The sequence below is a fragment of the Acomys minous genome, assembly GCF_964271855.1.
Source record: "Acomys minous genome assembly, chromosome: 11".
Lineage (NCBI taxonomy): Eukaryota > Metazoa > Chordata > Mammalia > Rodentia > Muridae > Acomys > Acomys minous.
The window spans coordinates 70,586,738-70,603,658 of NC_140492.1; the positions used below are offsets into that span (position 1 = coordinate 70,586,738).

Here is a 16,921-nt window from a genome sequence, read left to right on the forward strand (position 1 = left end):
CTAGCCGAAGGGAGTGGTCCTTGAGGCACACTACAGGAAATATTAGCTCTCCATCCTGAGTTGTGCGTTCCCTACCGCCATGTTCTGTCGCACTCTAAGCATGTGAGTAACATGGTCAAGTATCCACGAGCTGACGCCTACCAAACCCTGGGGCAAAGTAAACCTTTCCTTGCTTCAGGGTTCTGTAAGGAACCTTGTTGCAGTCCAAGGCCAGCTCACAAAGTCTCCTGTACCCCGTGGGCTTCTCTGCCCACACTACCTAGACCACAACCTCCAACATAGCCCAGAGATGCAAGGGGTGAGACTCACGACTGTCTTCACCGCCTGTAGGCTCAGCCAGGCTCCACTGACTCCGTTTTAATGTCTCCCACACACCAATTCGCTACAGCAGCTGAGTCCCTGAGGGCTAGGCTATGAAGGCTGACTCCTGTCAGGCATCTCTCTTCCCTCCTTTAACAGCGATGGGTCTCACAGGGGCAGCTCAGGCCGCTCTCTCAAATCCTCCTTCGGCTTGATTTGAAAAGAATGAAGTACCCCCTTTCTTTCAGTTAGACAACCCCCTACTTCCAAGGCTACATCTACACAGTCAGAGAAGAATCCAGAACATTAAGTCACCAGGGCAAACTGAGAACAATAGTTTCTCTTGAGCCCTGAAGGTCCAGATTAGAGCAAAGGGAGGTCGGGCCAGAGTCCCCAGAGAAAGCAGTTGGCTGTGTATGAGGCCAGATTCCAGAATCATTTCAAACTCCCAAGCGGCAGGGGCTGAGACAGCAGAGCCCAAGGTCCTCTTGGCTGAGGCTAATTCCAGGCTAGGGTACGAGCAGCAGCAATCCCAAAACACTGCTCTGCATCCTGCCAGCTCAGGCCCACCCAAGGGACAGACAGGCGACATCACCCAACAAGAGGAAGGCTGGCACTACTGTTTGGTCTATGTGACTGACATTCACATCATAGGAAACGCCAACCAGAGAGCCCAGAACCGCAGCAGAAAACCACAGCAAGCCCTGCCCATGAAGGAGCAGAGCTGAGGTGAGAGATACAGGAGGATATTTAATTTACATAGCAGCCACGTGGGGCCCTGTCAAGCTGGGCAGCGGGGTACTTATAACCCCAGATGGCACCCCTATCCTTTTCCCTCAGGACTGTATTTACAGGTCCTTTGATAGGTCTCCCCACATTGTGCAGAGGATGATCCAGTTGAAAGGAAAAGAGAAATTTAGGAAGTAAGGCCGTCCCCAGGCAGGGAAGTCCGCAGCCTGGCGTTGGTGCCTACATGGTAGCTCAGAGGTCTGCAGAAGCAGTCCATGTCCTGGCACAGTCCGCTCAGCCGGGGACGCTACAGGAAGCCCTCCCGGCGGAACTGTTCTTGGAGGAGGGCACGGTACTGGTCAAATCCTCCCTCAACCCGGGTGACGCTGCCCTTCTCACACACCCACAGCTCCTTGCACACCAGCCTGATGAAGCGCTCATCGTGGGATACCAGAATTACGCCACCCTGAAAGACAGAACAGAAGTGTTCAAGGGCAGAGACACAAGGGGTGTGGAGCCCAAGGAGGAGCAAGGGTAATGCTCACCCTGAAGCTGTTGAGAGCCTGGCCCAAGGCCTCAATCGTCTCCATGTCGAGGTGGTTTGTGGGCTCATCCAGAATATAAAAGTTGGGGCTGGAAGGCAAAGCAGGCGTTACCAGACGGGAAGAGAAAATGAATGCCTATGGCACAAAGAGGAGGCATCTTGTAAGAACCCAAGACAATGGGGCTCACCAAGGCATGGTCATCTGAGCAAAGGCTACCCGGCTCTTCTGGCCCCCAGATAAGCTTGCAACAGGCCGCATGGCTAGTTCTCCGGAGATGCCATACCGGCCCAGCTGGTGGCGATACTCCTCTTCAGGCCGCCCTGGAAAAGGCCCCTCGTCAGACGAGCTCTCGGCCTGATCCCTTTACTACCTCCTGGCTTCTCCTTCTCCGGGCCCACGGTCTTACACCTAGACTCAGGCAGGCTGCTCTATACTGACCCACGGCAGGGGTGGGCGCAGGCACCAGCTAACACGCTCTTGCTGCGGACTCTATCCCTAACGTACCAGGAAACTTGCGAGCCAGGAGTTCCACAGCACTGACGTTCAGGTCTAGCTGTTCCACGTGATGCTGGCTGAAATAGCCTATCTTCAGGTTCCTGGAGGCAAGGATGAAGGGAGGAGGCAGGCTGTGGAGCAGCAATGGCAGCTGAGTGTGTGTGAGTACGTGGGGGAGGGGGTCCCTTACCTGTGCGCATGCCTGATACCTCCAACAGGGGTCAGGTCCCCCATGAGCAGCTTCAGCATAGTGGATTTCCCAGCACCATTCTCCCCAACCTGTAAGGAGCAGGAAGGTGGTTAACGAGTGTGCGTGTGTGGGGCGCGAGGGGTCTGGGTAGTCCCGCCTTACAACCAAATCTGTAAGATCCAGAGGAACTTCAGGCCAGGTACTGAATCTGGCCCTCATATTTGGCCAGAAAGCATCTTTCCCTTGTCGAGCCATCCCCCAGCCTGGTGCAAGCTACCGAAGCCTGGCCTGGAAGCCGAGCTCCTGCTTTACTGTGTCCCGACTGTCATGGTTCAGAACCAAGAACAAATCACTGTCCTATAAACTCACAAACTGCCACATGCCAGGCTTCTCATCTCCGAGGTGGCCCAGGGAGGCTGCAGAGGACGAGACAGTATGAGGATAACTTCCTGTGTCCAGGCCCCGCCCAATTCTCTCTGTACTCTTCCCTCTACTGTGTCAGGGTTGGCCCAATCCGCCTTGCTAAGGAAGACAACGCCCAGGACACTGAGCGGGAGAGCAAGCATACCACGCATATTCGAGACTCAAGATCAGCAGAGACAGACAGGCGCCTGAAGATGACGTGCTCAGGGTCGTAGTAGAAATCCACCTCATCCAGCTGCAGAATCGGCGGTGAGAACTTCTCAAAGCCGTCGGGGAACCTGCAGGAGGTGCAAGGGTGCAGTGTGGAAGGAGCCAGAAACAGGAGGCCCCATCCGCTCCCTGGCTCAGCACTCACTTCAACACCACCTCGGACTCCTTGTCCACCGGCTTGAGTGCAGGTCTGAGGGGAGAGATATAGAAATGATTATTTTAACAAGATATGAAAGTAGAAAAAGCACCAGGGCTGGAGAGGGTTAAGAGGGGCGGGGAGACAGGAAGAGAACTGCTGCGGAGAGACAACAGCAACTAAGGATGTGTGGAGAAGCCACAAGGAAACCTGATCCTTTATAAACTGATTACAAATAGTCAGGCATGGTGGCGCACGCCTTTAATCCCAGCACTTGGGAGGCAGAGGCAGGCGGATCACTGTGAGTTCGAGGCCAGCCTGGTCTACAAAGGGAGTCCAGGCTAGCCAAGGCTAACACAGAGAGACCCTGTCTCAAAAAACAAACAAACAAACAAAAAAGCTGATTTTAAAAAATAATGATAATAATAATAAAGTTTGGCTGGAGAGATGGCTCAGTGGCTAAGAGCATTGGATGTTCTTCCAAATGACCCCAGTTCAATTCACAGCACCCACATGGTAGCTCACAACTGTCTGTTACTTCAGTTCCAGGAGACAGGACACCCTCACACAGACAGACATGCAGGCAAAACATCAATGTAAATAAAATAAAAATAAACAAGTTGTTTTTAAAAAATTAGTTTGAGCTAAGTGGTGGTAGTGTGACGCCTTTAATCCCAGCACCCAGGAAGCAGAGGCAAGTGGATCTCTGTGAATTTGAGGCAAGTCTGGTCTACAGAGTGAATTCCAGGATAACCAGGGCTACACATACACACACACACAAAAACCCTGCCTCAAAAAACAGAAAATAAGCAAACAACTACCCCCCAACTTTTTAGAGAAATACCCTGTATGTGGGCTACAGTTGCTCCAAGAAACCACAGGTTATTAAAGTCCCACTACCAGGGCTGGGCTACCTCCCTGCAAGCTGCTGGTCAGGAAGGCTTTTGAAGGCCCCAAACAATACAAGCAACAGCAGCTCACAGGAACAAGGTGGCCAGGCCCCTATCACTGCACACACACACACATGCTCTGGTTACAGCACCGAGAAAGTGAGACTTCTGAAATGAAGCTCCCGGCTGTGGCGAGCCCTCAGTGCTGGGAGGGGCTCAGCAGTTGCTGGGGAGAACCACCATCAACAGCCTTCCTCAGCTGTGGAACCGTGTGCTACACTGCTGACTAACCAGGAGGGTGTGCCTGCCCCCTGGCAAGTCTATTATAGGATAATCAACAGCTGTCTGATTGGAACGGAGGCCTGCAGGCCCCACAGGAGGAGCTGGCGTCTGTACTGTAAAGCAGGTCAAAGTCTGTGGCCGGGAGGTCACAGGCTCTAGTGTGCAAGGCACAGCAACTTGTTAAGTCAGCACAGTGAACCCATCAAACGGCCTCCTAAAATAACTGTTCACCCCACACTGGTCAGCTATGGCCCGAGAAGCGCTGAGTGCAGATGCTGAGAACTGCTCAGAGGGCTGAGGACAAGCGACTGTTGAGGGCTTAGCCATAAATAGGCTGAGGGAAAACGTATGCAAACTCATAACAAACCCCATTATATATAATTAACACACACTAATAATAGCAGGAAAATAATCAACTTTTATGTTGAATGTGGTAACATACCCACATACTACCCTCCTACCACTGAGGAGGCTGAGCCAGCATATGTAAACATTCCGCGTTATGCAGGGAGACTCTGACTCAACAAAATGACAAAAACTAACAAAACTTAAAATCCATTCGTCTTGCACAGATAAATGCTTGGAGAAGTCAGCCGGGGGGTGGGGGTGGGGGGGATGGCGCACGCTTTAATCCCAGCACTTGGGAGGCTGAGGCAGGCGGATCGCTGTGAGTTCGAGGCCAGCCTGGTCTACAAAGAGGGTCCGGGACAGTCAAAGCTACACAGAGAAATTCTGTCTCGAAAAACAAACAAACAAAAAAGGCACAAACTTGGACCTGGAGAGATAGCTCAGTGGTTAAGAGCACTGGCTGTTCTTCCAGAGGACCTGGGTTCAACTCTCAGCAATGATATGGCAGCTCAGAACTGTCTGTAACTCCAGTTCTCAGACTCTGGCACCCTCACATAGACACACATACAGGCAAAACACCAGGGCACATAAAATAAAAACAAAATAATTAAAATGTATATATATGAAGTCAGGTATAGTGGCACGAGCTTTTTTTTTTTTTTTCATTTTTCAAGACAGGATTTCTCTGTATAGCCTTGGCTGTCCTGGCCTCACTTTGTAGAATAGGCTTACCTCAAACTCACAGAGATCTGCCTGCCTCTGTCTCCTAAATGCTGGGATTAAAGGCGTGTGCCGCCGCCACCATCACCTGGCTTTTGATTCTAGCACTTGGGAGACAGAAGCAGGCAGATCTGAGTTTGAAACCAACATGCTCTATATAGGCACTTCCAGACTAGCTACGACTACACAGAAAGTGTATATAGTTTCAAACAAACAAACCAAATAATAAAAAATTTAAAGGGCTGGGCGATGGTGGTGCACACCTTTAACCCCAGCACTTGGGAGGCAAAGGCAGGCAGATTGCTGTGAGTTCAAGGCCAGCCTTGACTACAAAGTGGGTCCAGGACAGCCAGGCTACATAGAGAAACCCTGTCTTGAAAAGCAAAAATAAAAACAGAAAAAAAATTTAATACATATATACAATTTTAAAATATTTTTTCATTTGTCTTTTATGTGTACGGGTGTTTTGCATACATATATGTCTGTGTACCACACGTATATGGTGTCAATGAGGCCAGAATAGGATGTCAGTCAGTTCCTCTGGAACCGGAGTTATAGACAGTTGTGAGCTGCCACGTGGGTGCTGAGCACTAAAGCCGGGTCTCCTGCAAGAGCAATATTCCCTTACCACTGAGACATCTCGTCCGTTCTAAAGAAATTGTAAGGGCCAGGCACGGTGATACACACCTTTAATTGTAGCACTTAGAAGGCAGAGATCAGGGATCTCTGTGGGTTTGAGGCCAGTCTGATCTACATAGGAAATTCAGGCCAGCCAGGGCGGCGTGGTGAGGCCCTGTCTCAAAACAAAAAACAGAACAAGTTACAGTTCCTTTTGGTTTGAGTGTGTCTGCACGTGTGCACACATGTGGAGGTCAGAGGACCACGTGTCTGCATGTGTGCACGCATGTGGAGGTCAGAGGACCACGTGTCTGCACGTGTGCACGCATGTGGAGGTCAGAGGACCACGTGTCTGCATGTGTGCACGCATGTGGAGGTCAGAGGACCACGTGTCTGCATGTGTGCACGCATGTGGAGGTCAGAGGACCACGTGTCTGCACGTGTGCACGCATGTGGAGGTCAGAGGACCACGTGTCTGCATGTGTGCACGCATGTGGAGGTCAGAGGACCACATGCAGGAGCTGGTTCCCCTCTTCCACCAAGAATCTGGGGATGAAATTTGGACCATCAGGTTTGCTGACAAGTACCTTCTCCTGGCTGAATGGTTCCCCAATTTAAAAAAAAAAAAATCCTAGGTGCTGGAGAGATGGCTCAAAGGTTAAGAGCACTGGTTGATCTTCCAGAGGTCCTGAGTTCAATTCTCAGAAACCACATGGTGGCTCACAGCCATCTATAATGTGATCTGATACTCTGTTATGGCATGCAGGTGTTCATACAGACAGTGTACTGTATATATAATAATTTTTCTTTAAAAAGTCCCATCTTTCAACATATATTTTTTTAAATGTCAAGTTTGTGTTATTACTGTTTGTTGTACATGTGCGGCAAGGTCGCACGAGGTTGGCTTGAACTTCAAGTCCTTGGATCTCAACCTTCCCAAGTTGGAAGATTACAGGTCAGTACCCCTGGCCCCAGCTTCCAGTCTCTTCTGGGTAGCTTTTCCCTTTAATATACAGTGATAAATACTGGCATATCAGAGATGTAAGCCTTATGAATTTAATCTTTTCCAGAGTTTCGAGAAAGACTCCTTCAAGATTAAACCCTCAATAAGCAATTAGTCATGGAACTGCTTTTCATCCACCAGGACAGCGGAGACTGCTGGAGTTAAGAATCCTGCTGCCAAAGATACGGGGAAAGGACGGCTACCCTCGACGAGGCGCGTGAAATAATGGATCTGTTTTAAAGTCTAGCCAGCCAAAAGTGGTGGCAGTGACACCAGCACACAGGAAGCAGACACACCCAGAGTTCAGGTCTAGCCTGGGCCACCACAAGAGAGACAATCGCAAACTAAAAACAAAAAGACTGGTCTGGGCCTGCAAGCACACACAGGCCCTTTCTGCACCGCATCCAACTGTTCTATCCAGCCAGGTTCCCATGTTCTTCCCAGGGCCTCACCAAGGAAACCTCTTTTTGCAACAGAGACCATTACAGAAAACCACAACCAATCAAAGTGCAGAGTTGTGGAGCCCAGTCACGATGTCCACAAACCCCTCCAGCACCTACGGCTCAGGGAACCTTTAGGAAGAGGGTGTGGGAAGAGCCATCGGGTCAGGGACTGTGCTGTGTGACTGACTCCTGGCAGTGTGAGAAGCTACACCCTAGTCTCACCAACATGGCTGGCCAAACGCGAGATGAACAGGAGTGATGCCAACAGACACGCCGTGTGTGTGTGTGTGTGTGTGTGTGTGTGTGTGTGTGTGTGTGTGTGTGTGTGTTTGGGGGGGAGGGATGCGGGGATGACACAAGGCCTCAACCCTATACAAAGAACTACAGGCAACCGAAGAGGGCCGAGAGCAGGGAGTAGTCTTGCCCAGGGGAGCACACAACTAGTATCCAGTCCCAACAGCCAGCCCTGAAAACATTCATACGCGGAACATTATACAGATCAAACAAGTTATAATTAGGAACAGATCCACAAGCAGATGTAACAGCAATTAATGTAAAAGGGCATTAAAGTGGAAAAAGAACAAGGTGGTGTGTAAAGGAGGGCCTGAAGGGAGGAGAGGGAAAGGGAAATGATGGAACTACATCTCTAAAAAAAGGAAAGAAAAAAATTCATAAAAATGAAAAAACAAAAAAGAAGTGCGGTATGAGTTATTCTAATTTTCTAGTGAGATTTGTATTAAGTGTGTCCAGTATAAAATAAATGTATACACCAAAACCAGCCTGGCATGGTGTAATTTTCCCCCCTGAGACAGGGTTTCTCTGTGTAACAACTCTGGCTGTCTACCTGGAACTCACAGAGATCAACTTACCTCTGCCTCCCAAGTGCTGGGATTAAATGCGTGCCCCACCACCGCCCAGTTTGAGGCCAGCCTGGTCTAGAAATAGAGTTACAGGACAGCCAGGGCTACGCAGAGAAATGCTGTCTCAAAAAACAAAACAAAAACCCAACATCCCTGCCCCCCAAATAAAACCCAAAAAACAAAACCAAAAACAAAACGGGCCTGGAAGGGGTCTGAGGATACAGTTCGGTTGCTAGAATGCTCGCTAGTACACACAGGTCTCAGGTCCAAGCCCAGCACTGCCCAACCAGTATGGGAACACATGCCCAACATCTAATCTCAGTGCCTGGCGGGACCAGAAGCTCAAGGCCATCCCTGCCTAGGTAAGAATTGCTTTTGTTTGTGTTTGGACAAAGGATTTCTCCATGTAGATAGGGCTGTCCTAGACTTGCCTTACAGATCAGGCTGGCCTTGACTCACAGAGATCCTCCTGCCTGTCTTCCCAGTGCTGGGATTAAAGGCGGGTAAGAATATAAGAATTTAAGGCTGGGCAGGAGGCAGAAGCAGGTGGGTCAAGGCCAGCCTGGTCTACAAAGTGAGTTCTGGGACAGCCAGGGAAACATAGTAAAACATTGTTTCAAAAGCAAAACAAAACCAAAGTTTAAGACCAGCTTGAAATACAAACGCTGTCTCAAAAACAAAAAAATTAAACATTAGGGTCAACTGTGGTGGCACACGCTTTAATTCCACCACCTGGGAGGATCACACGAGGGATCTCCGTGAGTTCAGGGCCAGCCTGGTCCACAAAGCAGGTTCCAGGCCAGCCAGGGTCATAACAGTGAAACTGTTTTAACACCACCACCCAAATCCCTCAAAAGTTAAATTACCAGATAAAACAGCAACCCCACTCTTAGACTACCCGTGGAAAACAAAATGAAACATCTGCCCAGGAACTTTTATATAGGACGCTGAAAGGAAGGAAGGCTCAGTGGTTTAAGAGCAGCTCCTGCTCCTGAAGAGGATCCAGCACCCACACAGCTCTTTACAGCCACCAGTTAAAAGACAAAAACCAAGCCAGGCGGTGGTGGTGCACGCCTTTAATCCCAGCACTTGGGAGGCAGAGGCAGGCGGATCGCTGTGAGTTCGAGGCCAGCCTGGTCTACAAAGCGAGTCCAGGTCAGCCAGGACTATTACACAGAGAAACCCTGTCTCAAAAAACCACAAAAAAAAACCCAAAACAAAACACCAAACTTGCACATAAATATTATAGCAGGCCAGCTGTGGTGGCGCACATCTGTAATCTCAGTACTACTGAGGCTGAGGCAGGAGGATGTTGTGTGCTAGCAGTCAGTCCAGGTTACAGATGGAGACCTGGTCTCAATCCCCACATCCCCTAAAAAGTTCACAGTATCATCCATTAGTCCCCAAACCAAAATATAGCAGTGTCCTAATGTCTACACCTGACTCCATAAACAACATTAGGCTCATGGAACCGAGCACTATGCCACTGCAGAGGGAAGGGATGTGCTAACGCTACAGCAGGCGCGACCCTAGGATGCACACGCATGGAGAAGCTAGGCGCGGTGACTTAGTCTGCGTGAGGCCCTAGGTTTAAATCTTCAGTTCAGGGAGAAAAAAAGGCAAGACTGAGCAAATATATAGAGACAGACAATAAATCTGAACTTGTGGCTGCCTAGGCGAGATGAGGGTAAAATTCTCTGCTTCCATGTTGGAGTGAAAGCCGGCTGCTAGCGGAGGGGAGCCCTACAGTGGGAGCACAAAGGATGGCTCACAAGACGAGGGAAGGGATGAAGTGGGAGTCGGCTGGGCGCGGTACTCACAGCTTCTCCAGCATCTTGAGTTTACTCTGCACCTGGGAGGCTCTGTTCGCATTGTATCGGAACCGGTCAATGAACACCTGGGGGGGGAGAAACAGGCCCTGGTCACCCACTGGGGCCGTCCCTGATGCCTATGGGCTGGGCCCAGAGTCCTGTCTCCCCTACACACACACCCACACACCCCCACACACACACGCACCTGGATGTGCTGGCGATACTGCTGCTGCGCCTCGTACTCGCGCTGCTGGTTGAGCAGGCGCTCCTGCTTGCTCTTGATGAAGGTTTCAAAGTCCCCCCGGTAGCCGTCCAGCCGCTGGCTGTGCAGGTGGATGATGTCTGTGGCGATGGCGTTCAGGAAGTTGCGGTCGTGAGAGACAACCAGGATGGTGGAGGGCCACGTCTGAGGAATGACAGGATGGCAGGCTGTCTGGGAGGGTAAGTGGCCCCACAGTGTCTCGGAGGAGGCAGCCGTCCTCCAGACCCCACTGCAGAGACGTTCCCTAAACTCACCTGCAGGTAATTCTCCAGCCACACGATGGCCCTTACGTCCAGCATGTTTGTGGGTTCTGGGGAGGAGGCAGGGAGACGCATGTTGGGAAAGAAGAAGCCGAAGAACGAAGACTAAGGACGTTACCAGCCCTGTTAGCTTCACAGTCAGGCGCCCCGCTCACACTCACCATCTAACAGGAGAAGGTCTGGCCTGTGGGAAAGAGCACACCACATGAGGTTTCAGGGGTTTGTTATGGCCTCCCATCAGTGGGCTCCAGTCACACAGCCCCTCAGGCTCAGGGGACTCACCTGGCGAACAGAGCCCGGGCTAAGGCCAACCTCATCCGCCAGCCACCTGAGAACTCCCTGCCGACAACAGACTCGCATTAGGGGTGGTGAGCAAGGGGGGGCAGAGCCAGCAGGGTGCAGACCCAAGCACGGCGGTGACAGCGGCTCACCTGGTCGGCTGCTGCTGCATTTTAGGGGTGAAACCGAGCCCCGCGAGGATGACTGACGCTCTGGGAATGAAAAACGTGGAGAACCCGGTTGGAACAGTTCAAAGGAGAGAGCAACTAAACCGGAGAGGAAGTGGGAAATCTTACATACCTGGCAGGTGCCTTATCGGCCTCAGTTTCCTCCAGTTTAGCGTAGACTTCTGCCAACTGTGAAACTTCTGAATCCTCTGCCCTGGGGAGGGAAAAGCGCCCACCATTTTGTGTAAAGGCAGGCTTAAGTGGGAGGCCCGAACCCTCCAGCTGGAGAGCAAGGGGGGATGAAGGTTCCAGAGCTCCACAGGGCAAATCCCAAGCTCCGCTGCTCACTAGGAAGGCTACATGAGTTATGTAGACACTCTGTAAGGGACAGTGACTTACACTAATAAAACATCATGGCCAAAAGCAACTTGGGCAGCAAAGGGTTTATATTATAATACATCTCGCCGTTTATTTTCCCTTATAAACTTCAGGTCACACTCCATCACTGAGGAAAGTCAGGGGTGGGAAGTGAAGCGCAGCCATGGAGGAACAGCACTTACTTACTGGCCTGCTCAGCCTGCGTTCTTACTCAACTTGGGACCACTGGGACACGGATGGCACCATGCCCGTAAGCTGGGTCCTCCCACACCATCATCAATTACAAAAAAGCACGACGGGGATGGAGGGTTGGATAGGGAGGCGGCTATAATTGGGATGTAAAGTGAAATTTAAAAAAAAAATTTTTTTTAATTAAAAAAATATATGCACTTCAGGCTTGCCCACAGTCTATGAAGGTGTGTTTTCTCAATTAAGGTGCCTCTTTCCAAATCACTCTAGCTTGTGTCAAGTTAACAAAAGCCGACCAGGACAGAGAGCTTTGACTTGTGCCCTCTAATCTGAAGCCTTCACCTGCCAGCAGCAATCTTGACACTGAGCTCCCGTTCCTGCCGTAGCAGGTCCTCTCGGACGGTGTCACTTTCCAGCACACTCTGCAGGGCAGGGGTGTCATCTCCAGCAACTTCCTGCTCCACGTGGAGAAGGGAAATATGGGCTGGAACCCGCAGGCTCCGGGTGGCCAGCATCTTCAGCAACGTCGTCTTCCCCAGCCCATTGCGTCCCACCAGCCCATAGCGTCGGCCCCATGCCAAGTTCACATCTGCTCCAGCCAGCAGTACCCTGGGGGGGGGGGGGTTGTAGGAGAGGGATGAAGAACAGTCCAGAAACAGGTGCCAAGGAACTTTCACACTGTCCCAGTCCCACTTCCGAGCTCCAGATTCTCTCGTGGTTAGAAAGGCTGGGTTCACCAGCCACTCCCTCACCTGTCACCAAAGGACACATCGAAGTTTTCAATTCGCACATCGTAGGACTTGTTCTTGCCGGATGACTCCAGCCGGCTCTCCTTTCTGCTGCCCGCCTGGCTGGCCGATGCCTCCTCCAGGACTCTTTTAAAAGGAGAAAGGGACAGCTGTTGGGGCTCGCGACAGCCAGCTCCTCAGTAACGGAGCCTGAGCCGCTCCCTCCGCCCTCAGCTCACAGGGGGCTGCTGCTCTTCAGGGTCTCCTTTTCACAGCGCTTCTCCTGCTTTGCCTTCAGGCGAGCTTCAGCCTTCTGTAGTTTCTTGGCATTTACTGTCTGAGTGAGGTGCAAACACAGCTTAGTTCAAGCTAGGGCCCAGGTTCAAAGAGGACCCGCTAACTTATCCACGACGACACAGACAGAGTCAAAGGTTCAGGGAGAGACGCACCAGAAATCTCCCCCAAAGATGTGCCCGCTATTAACAGTCACCCCCCCACTCACACCCACCAGAGACACACGACCCCTTCCCCTTGCTCTCCTCACCGAGGACTGTTCCCTCTTTAGCAATCCTGGAAGTTTGGTGTCACAGTCTGTAAGTGATTAAAAAAAAAAAAAAAAAAAAGCAGTCACCTTCTCCATAAGGGAAATGAAGATTCTGACTAACAAGAACCTAGAAAGGTTTGCAAGACACGACTGCGACACTGGACTAGATTATTATAGCCCTGAAGTAAAGAACAAAGAGACCTCACATTTAAGAGGCTGATCTGACTTACTCTTTCAGACCAGGCTGTTGGCTGAGGTACAAAACAGGCAAAACCAAGTCTGTTTACTCCGAGGCCTATATGCCTCCCACAGTCAACGGCTTGGAGAACCCTCCAACCCTATTTTTCACCACAATCTTTTATGTTCACAGAAATACTACTAGCTCCTACAAGCCTTGTGGTAAAGGAGATGAAGAGAGTCCTGAGCTGCTCCGAGCAGGTGGCTGGGGGTGGGGGTGGGGGAAGAAGGCAGCTACTTCAATGTCCCCTCGCTCTCACCGTAGTTTTCCATTATCTTTGACAACTGGATGGGGGCGTCCAGTAGCACCTGGCTGTTTCCCTGGTTCTGTGGCTCAGCCCTACGGGGGTAGTGATAGAGCGGAGTCAGTTGGGAGAAGAGATTTGCAGTCTTCAGACCGTGCCCCCTCGTTCGTACTCCGTTCGCCTCCCTTTGCCCACCAACTCCATTCCCCTGGCACCTACAGGCGCAGAGTGTTGAACATGCGCTGACAGATAGCCCTGATGCCCTCGTCATCCTTGCTGTCCCCGGACACTTCTTGCAACAGTTCCCCCACAGCTTCTACCAGGTCATCCACAGACTCGAAGTCCGCGCTGCCGCTGTGCAAGACGCCTGGGCCGGGTACCGCACAACAAGAAAGACACCGGGTAGGGCGGATGTACGAGGAGTTTCGGTGTCTGTTCAGCCCACTCGGGGCTCCAGACCCCACCGGCCCTCCAGATAAGAGGTCACGCAGAGGAGAGACCAGGTAGCGGTCTGCGGCACTGTCCGCCCTCAGTCTCCCCTCACGGCCTCCACTTCGGCCTCCCCGGGCAGTTAATTCCGTTTCGCTCACCGGTCACGTAATCGAAGACCTGCCCGTCAATTTCTGGGAACTCGCTCCGCAGGATATCGGCGCAAGTCGCCATGTTCACCCGGGATCCCGTCTGCGCAGTCGTAGTGAGTCCTAGGCCGGGGACCGCCTCCCTTGCCTTTGCTCCCTCCCTCCCTCCCCACCCCAGGAACTCGAACACCCCAAAGAGCATGCGCAATAATGACGTATGAAACAGAGGCCAGCGTAGCGCCCAGGGGGCGAGGCTAGTAGGAGGACCACACGCCAGCGCCGCGGAGTCCCGCAGGGGCGACACTATCTGCGCCTGCGCAATCTCTCCTTCCTGACTGCATCTGCCACCTGCGCTGGTTTTCGCTGCTTTCTGGCAAGCAGAGCTGGCTTGGAGGGGTGTGGCGAATCCGCCCGAGGTTTAACGGGCGAGGAGCACCGGTGCTGCGAAGGGAGTCCGGCCTAGAGACGGGCTGTCGCTTTAGTGGGCTTCTTTGCTAGCTCCGACACCTCCCCGCAGACGCCTGCCGCTGCGCGCCCACCCACCCAGTGCTTTAGGCCGTGGCGTTCTGCTCAGCCCGGAGTGCCTAATCGGTTTCGTTTAGTCCAGCTAGTTAAATCAACTTGATGGTGACCAGCCTTCCACCTGCCCCTTTGCTCGGCTCAGCTCCTTCACACTGCTATTCTGTTCTTCCACCACACCAAGACACGACCTTACCCACCGCCAGAAAACCCGAACAAGAAGCCCTCAGAAATTCATTGTTTATCCTAGATCTGTAAAGCAGATTTTCTTGCACCCTGAATCTGTGTCTGTAAAAAGACACACCCACCCACCCCAACGATTTTCCTAAGTAGAAGATTTGGTCTTAAATAACGCTACCGCTTTATACTTAGGTCGAAGACTCCTAATGTGCTCAAATTACACCTGCATATCTTGTTTGAGACAGTCTCCCTAGATAGGCCAAGCTAACCTCGAACTCCTGATCCTCCTGCCACTCAAGTACCTGAACTAAAGGCATGTGCCACATTCACCCGTCTTGAGCATTACTGCAGTGGGTAGCCATGTTCACAGCTCTAGTTATCAGCCTGCCTGAGGTTGCAGTTTGGTTGGTAGAATGCTTGTCTTCCATGCCCGAAGCATTGCGTTTGATCCCCAGAACCTCATAAAACGTGTGGTGGCATGCTTGTAACCTCAATATTCAGGAAGTGTGATAGAGGGATCAAGAATTCAAGGTCAGCTGGGCAGTGGTGTTCCCACCTTTAATCCCTTCTCTCAGGAGGCACAGAAAGGCAGATGTCTGAGTTCAAGGCCAGTCTGATCTACAGAGATGCAGGACAGCGCTAGGGCTTCATAGAAAAACGTGTGCGTGGTAGGGGATTGGGGGGGGGGGGGTTCAAGGTTACCCTACAGCTCCAAAATGAATGGAGGCCAGTCTGGGGCCACATGAGACCGAGTTTCAATATTCCTCCCCATCTTAACAAAGCTACTGAGTACAACCACATGCCTGTAATCCAAGCATTTAGGAGACAGGGCAGGCAATTTGAGAGTTTGAGGCCATTTTGGGCTGTAGTAAGATCTGCATGAACAAAATCAGCAATTGAGCCTCTAAATCTAATAACTGTTTTACAGTAATACCGGTCAGGGAGGGGCTTGGGAAATGACTCAGTAAAGTGCTTGCTATGCAAGCCTAAGGGCCTCAGCTGATCCCAGGTACCCAAGTAAAAGTCGGATGCAGGGACGTGCCGCTGTAACACATCACTGTGGTCCATTTTCTGTATGAAGTGTACTTACTGCTTATGTGGAATCACACCTAAGCAGGAGGCACTAATGCCTGCTCCCCCTAGCTAGCTGTTAGAACCTGCTACCTGGGCACTTCTCAGTTTACGTTAGGGCTGAAAAGTTAGCGACACAACTGGGCCAGTGTATCAGGAAAGTGGGGAGACATCTCCAGCCACAGGAGGATGGGGGAACCTGGGGTTGAAACAGTGCCAGAGAGACAGACAATGGGAGACTGTGACTCTCTGGAATATCAGTCTAAGGGGGTTAACAGAGGGAAAGCCTTTTTTTAGATCAGGGACTCTACCAAATCAGAGGGCCAGCCAGCCACTTTTGCCTTTCCTCCAAGCTGATGACGAATTCTGCAAGGCTTAGCTTTAGCACTCTGAGCATCCAGTACCCTTATTATGACACGAGGAGCACTGTTGAAGCAAATAATGGAGTTCCAGGTTCAGTGAACTACTCTGACACTGACCTCTGGCCACTACACGTACACACACACACATACACACACACACACACACACACACAGAGTCAGTCTCTCTCTCTCTCTCTTTCTCTCTCTCTCTCTCTCTCTCTCTCTCTCTCTCTCTCTCTCTCTCTCTCTCTCTCTCTCTCTCTCAAGCCTAGAGAGATGGCTCAGCAGTTAAATGCATTTGCTGCTTTTGCAAAGGATTGGGGTTTGGTTCCTAGCACCCACACAACTGCTCACAACTCTCTGTAACTCCAGAGTCAGGGGATCCAATGCCCCCTTCTGGCATCAGAGAGAACTGCATGCACGTGGTGCCAGAAAACACTCAAAGACAGAAAATGAAACTAAATTTGTTTAAAATAACCAAACACAATTAGGGGCTGAAAAATGGCTCCATGGTTAAGAGTACATACTACTCTTACAAAGGACCCAGGCTTAATTCTTAGCACCAAGTCCAGCCACAGGGGATCTGACACTGAGGCTGGATCCTGATGCAACCGAAGACACTTTCGTAGAATACCTTGGGTAAAGTTAGCACACATCGGCCACGAGTTGTTGCTGTTGAAGCTAGGTGACAAGATGTGGGGATTTGTTATATTATTCTGCCTATGCTTGAAATTTACTGCTTGTTTGTTTGTTTTGGGTTTTTTGAGACAGGGTTTCCCTGTGTAGCCCTGGCTGTCCTAGACTCGCTTTTGTAGACCAGGCTGGCCTCAAACTCACAGCGATCCATCTGGCTTTGCCTCCCAAGTGCTGGGATTAACGGCGTGCACCACCATGGGCCGGCCTCTTGAAATTTACTCTT

The 16,921-nt window shown here is 51.2% G+C and overlaps 1 protein-coding gene across 2 annotated transcripts; it reads right to left on the bottom strand.

The window, feature by feature from the left end:
* Window positions 1–1,030: 1,030 nt before the first annotated feature.
* ABCF3 (ATP binding cassette subfamily F member 3) lies at window positions 1,031–13,978 on the bottom strand. 2 transcript variants are annotated; one of them, XM_084801616.1, is made up of 21 exons: window positions 13,883–13,978; window positions 13,512–13,659; window positions 13,308–13,387; window positions 12,811–12,857; window positions 12,506–12,603; window positions 12,291–12,413; window positions 11,881–12,147; window positions 11,105–11,185; window positions 10,957–11,016; window positions 10,808–10,864; window positions 10,687–10,709; window positions 10,520–10,575; window positions 10,209–10,409; window positions 10,013–10,089; window positions 3,038–3,082; window positions 2,828–2,960; window positions 2,260–2,348; window positions 2,079–2,170; window positions 1,762–1,894; window positions 1,575–1,662; window positions 1,031–1,495 (listed from the first exon to the last, which is right to left on the bottom strand). In XM_084801616.1, exons 1-21 carry the CDS (start codon window positions 13,953–13,955, stop codon window positions 1,337–1,339), a joined length of 2,130 nt encoding a protein of 709 aa, XP_084657742.1. In that variant the 5' UTR covers window positions 13,956–13,978; the 3' UTR covers window positions 1,031–1,336. The 2 variants fall into 2 exon arrangements, with proteins under 2 accessions (XP_084657742.1, XP_084657743.1); XM_084801617.1 differs by lacking the exons at window positions 12,291–12,413; window positions 12,506–12,603; window positions 12,811–12,857; ... (1 more) ...; window positions 13,512–13,659; window positions 13,883–13,978 and having other exon boundaries at window positions 11,105–11,171; window positions 11,854–12,117.
* Between the last annotated feature and the right edge of the window lie 2,943 nt (window positions 13,979–16,921).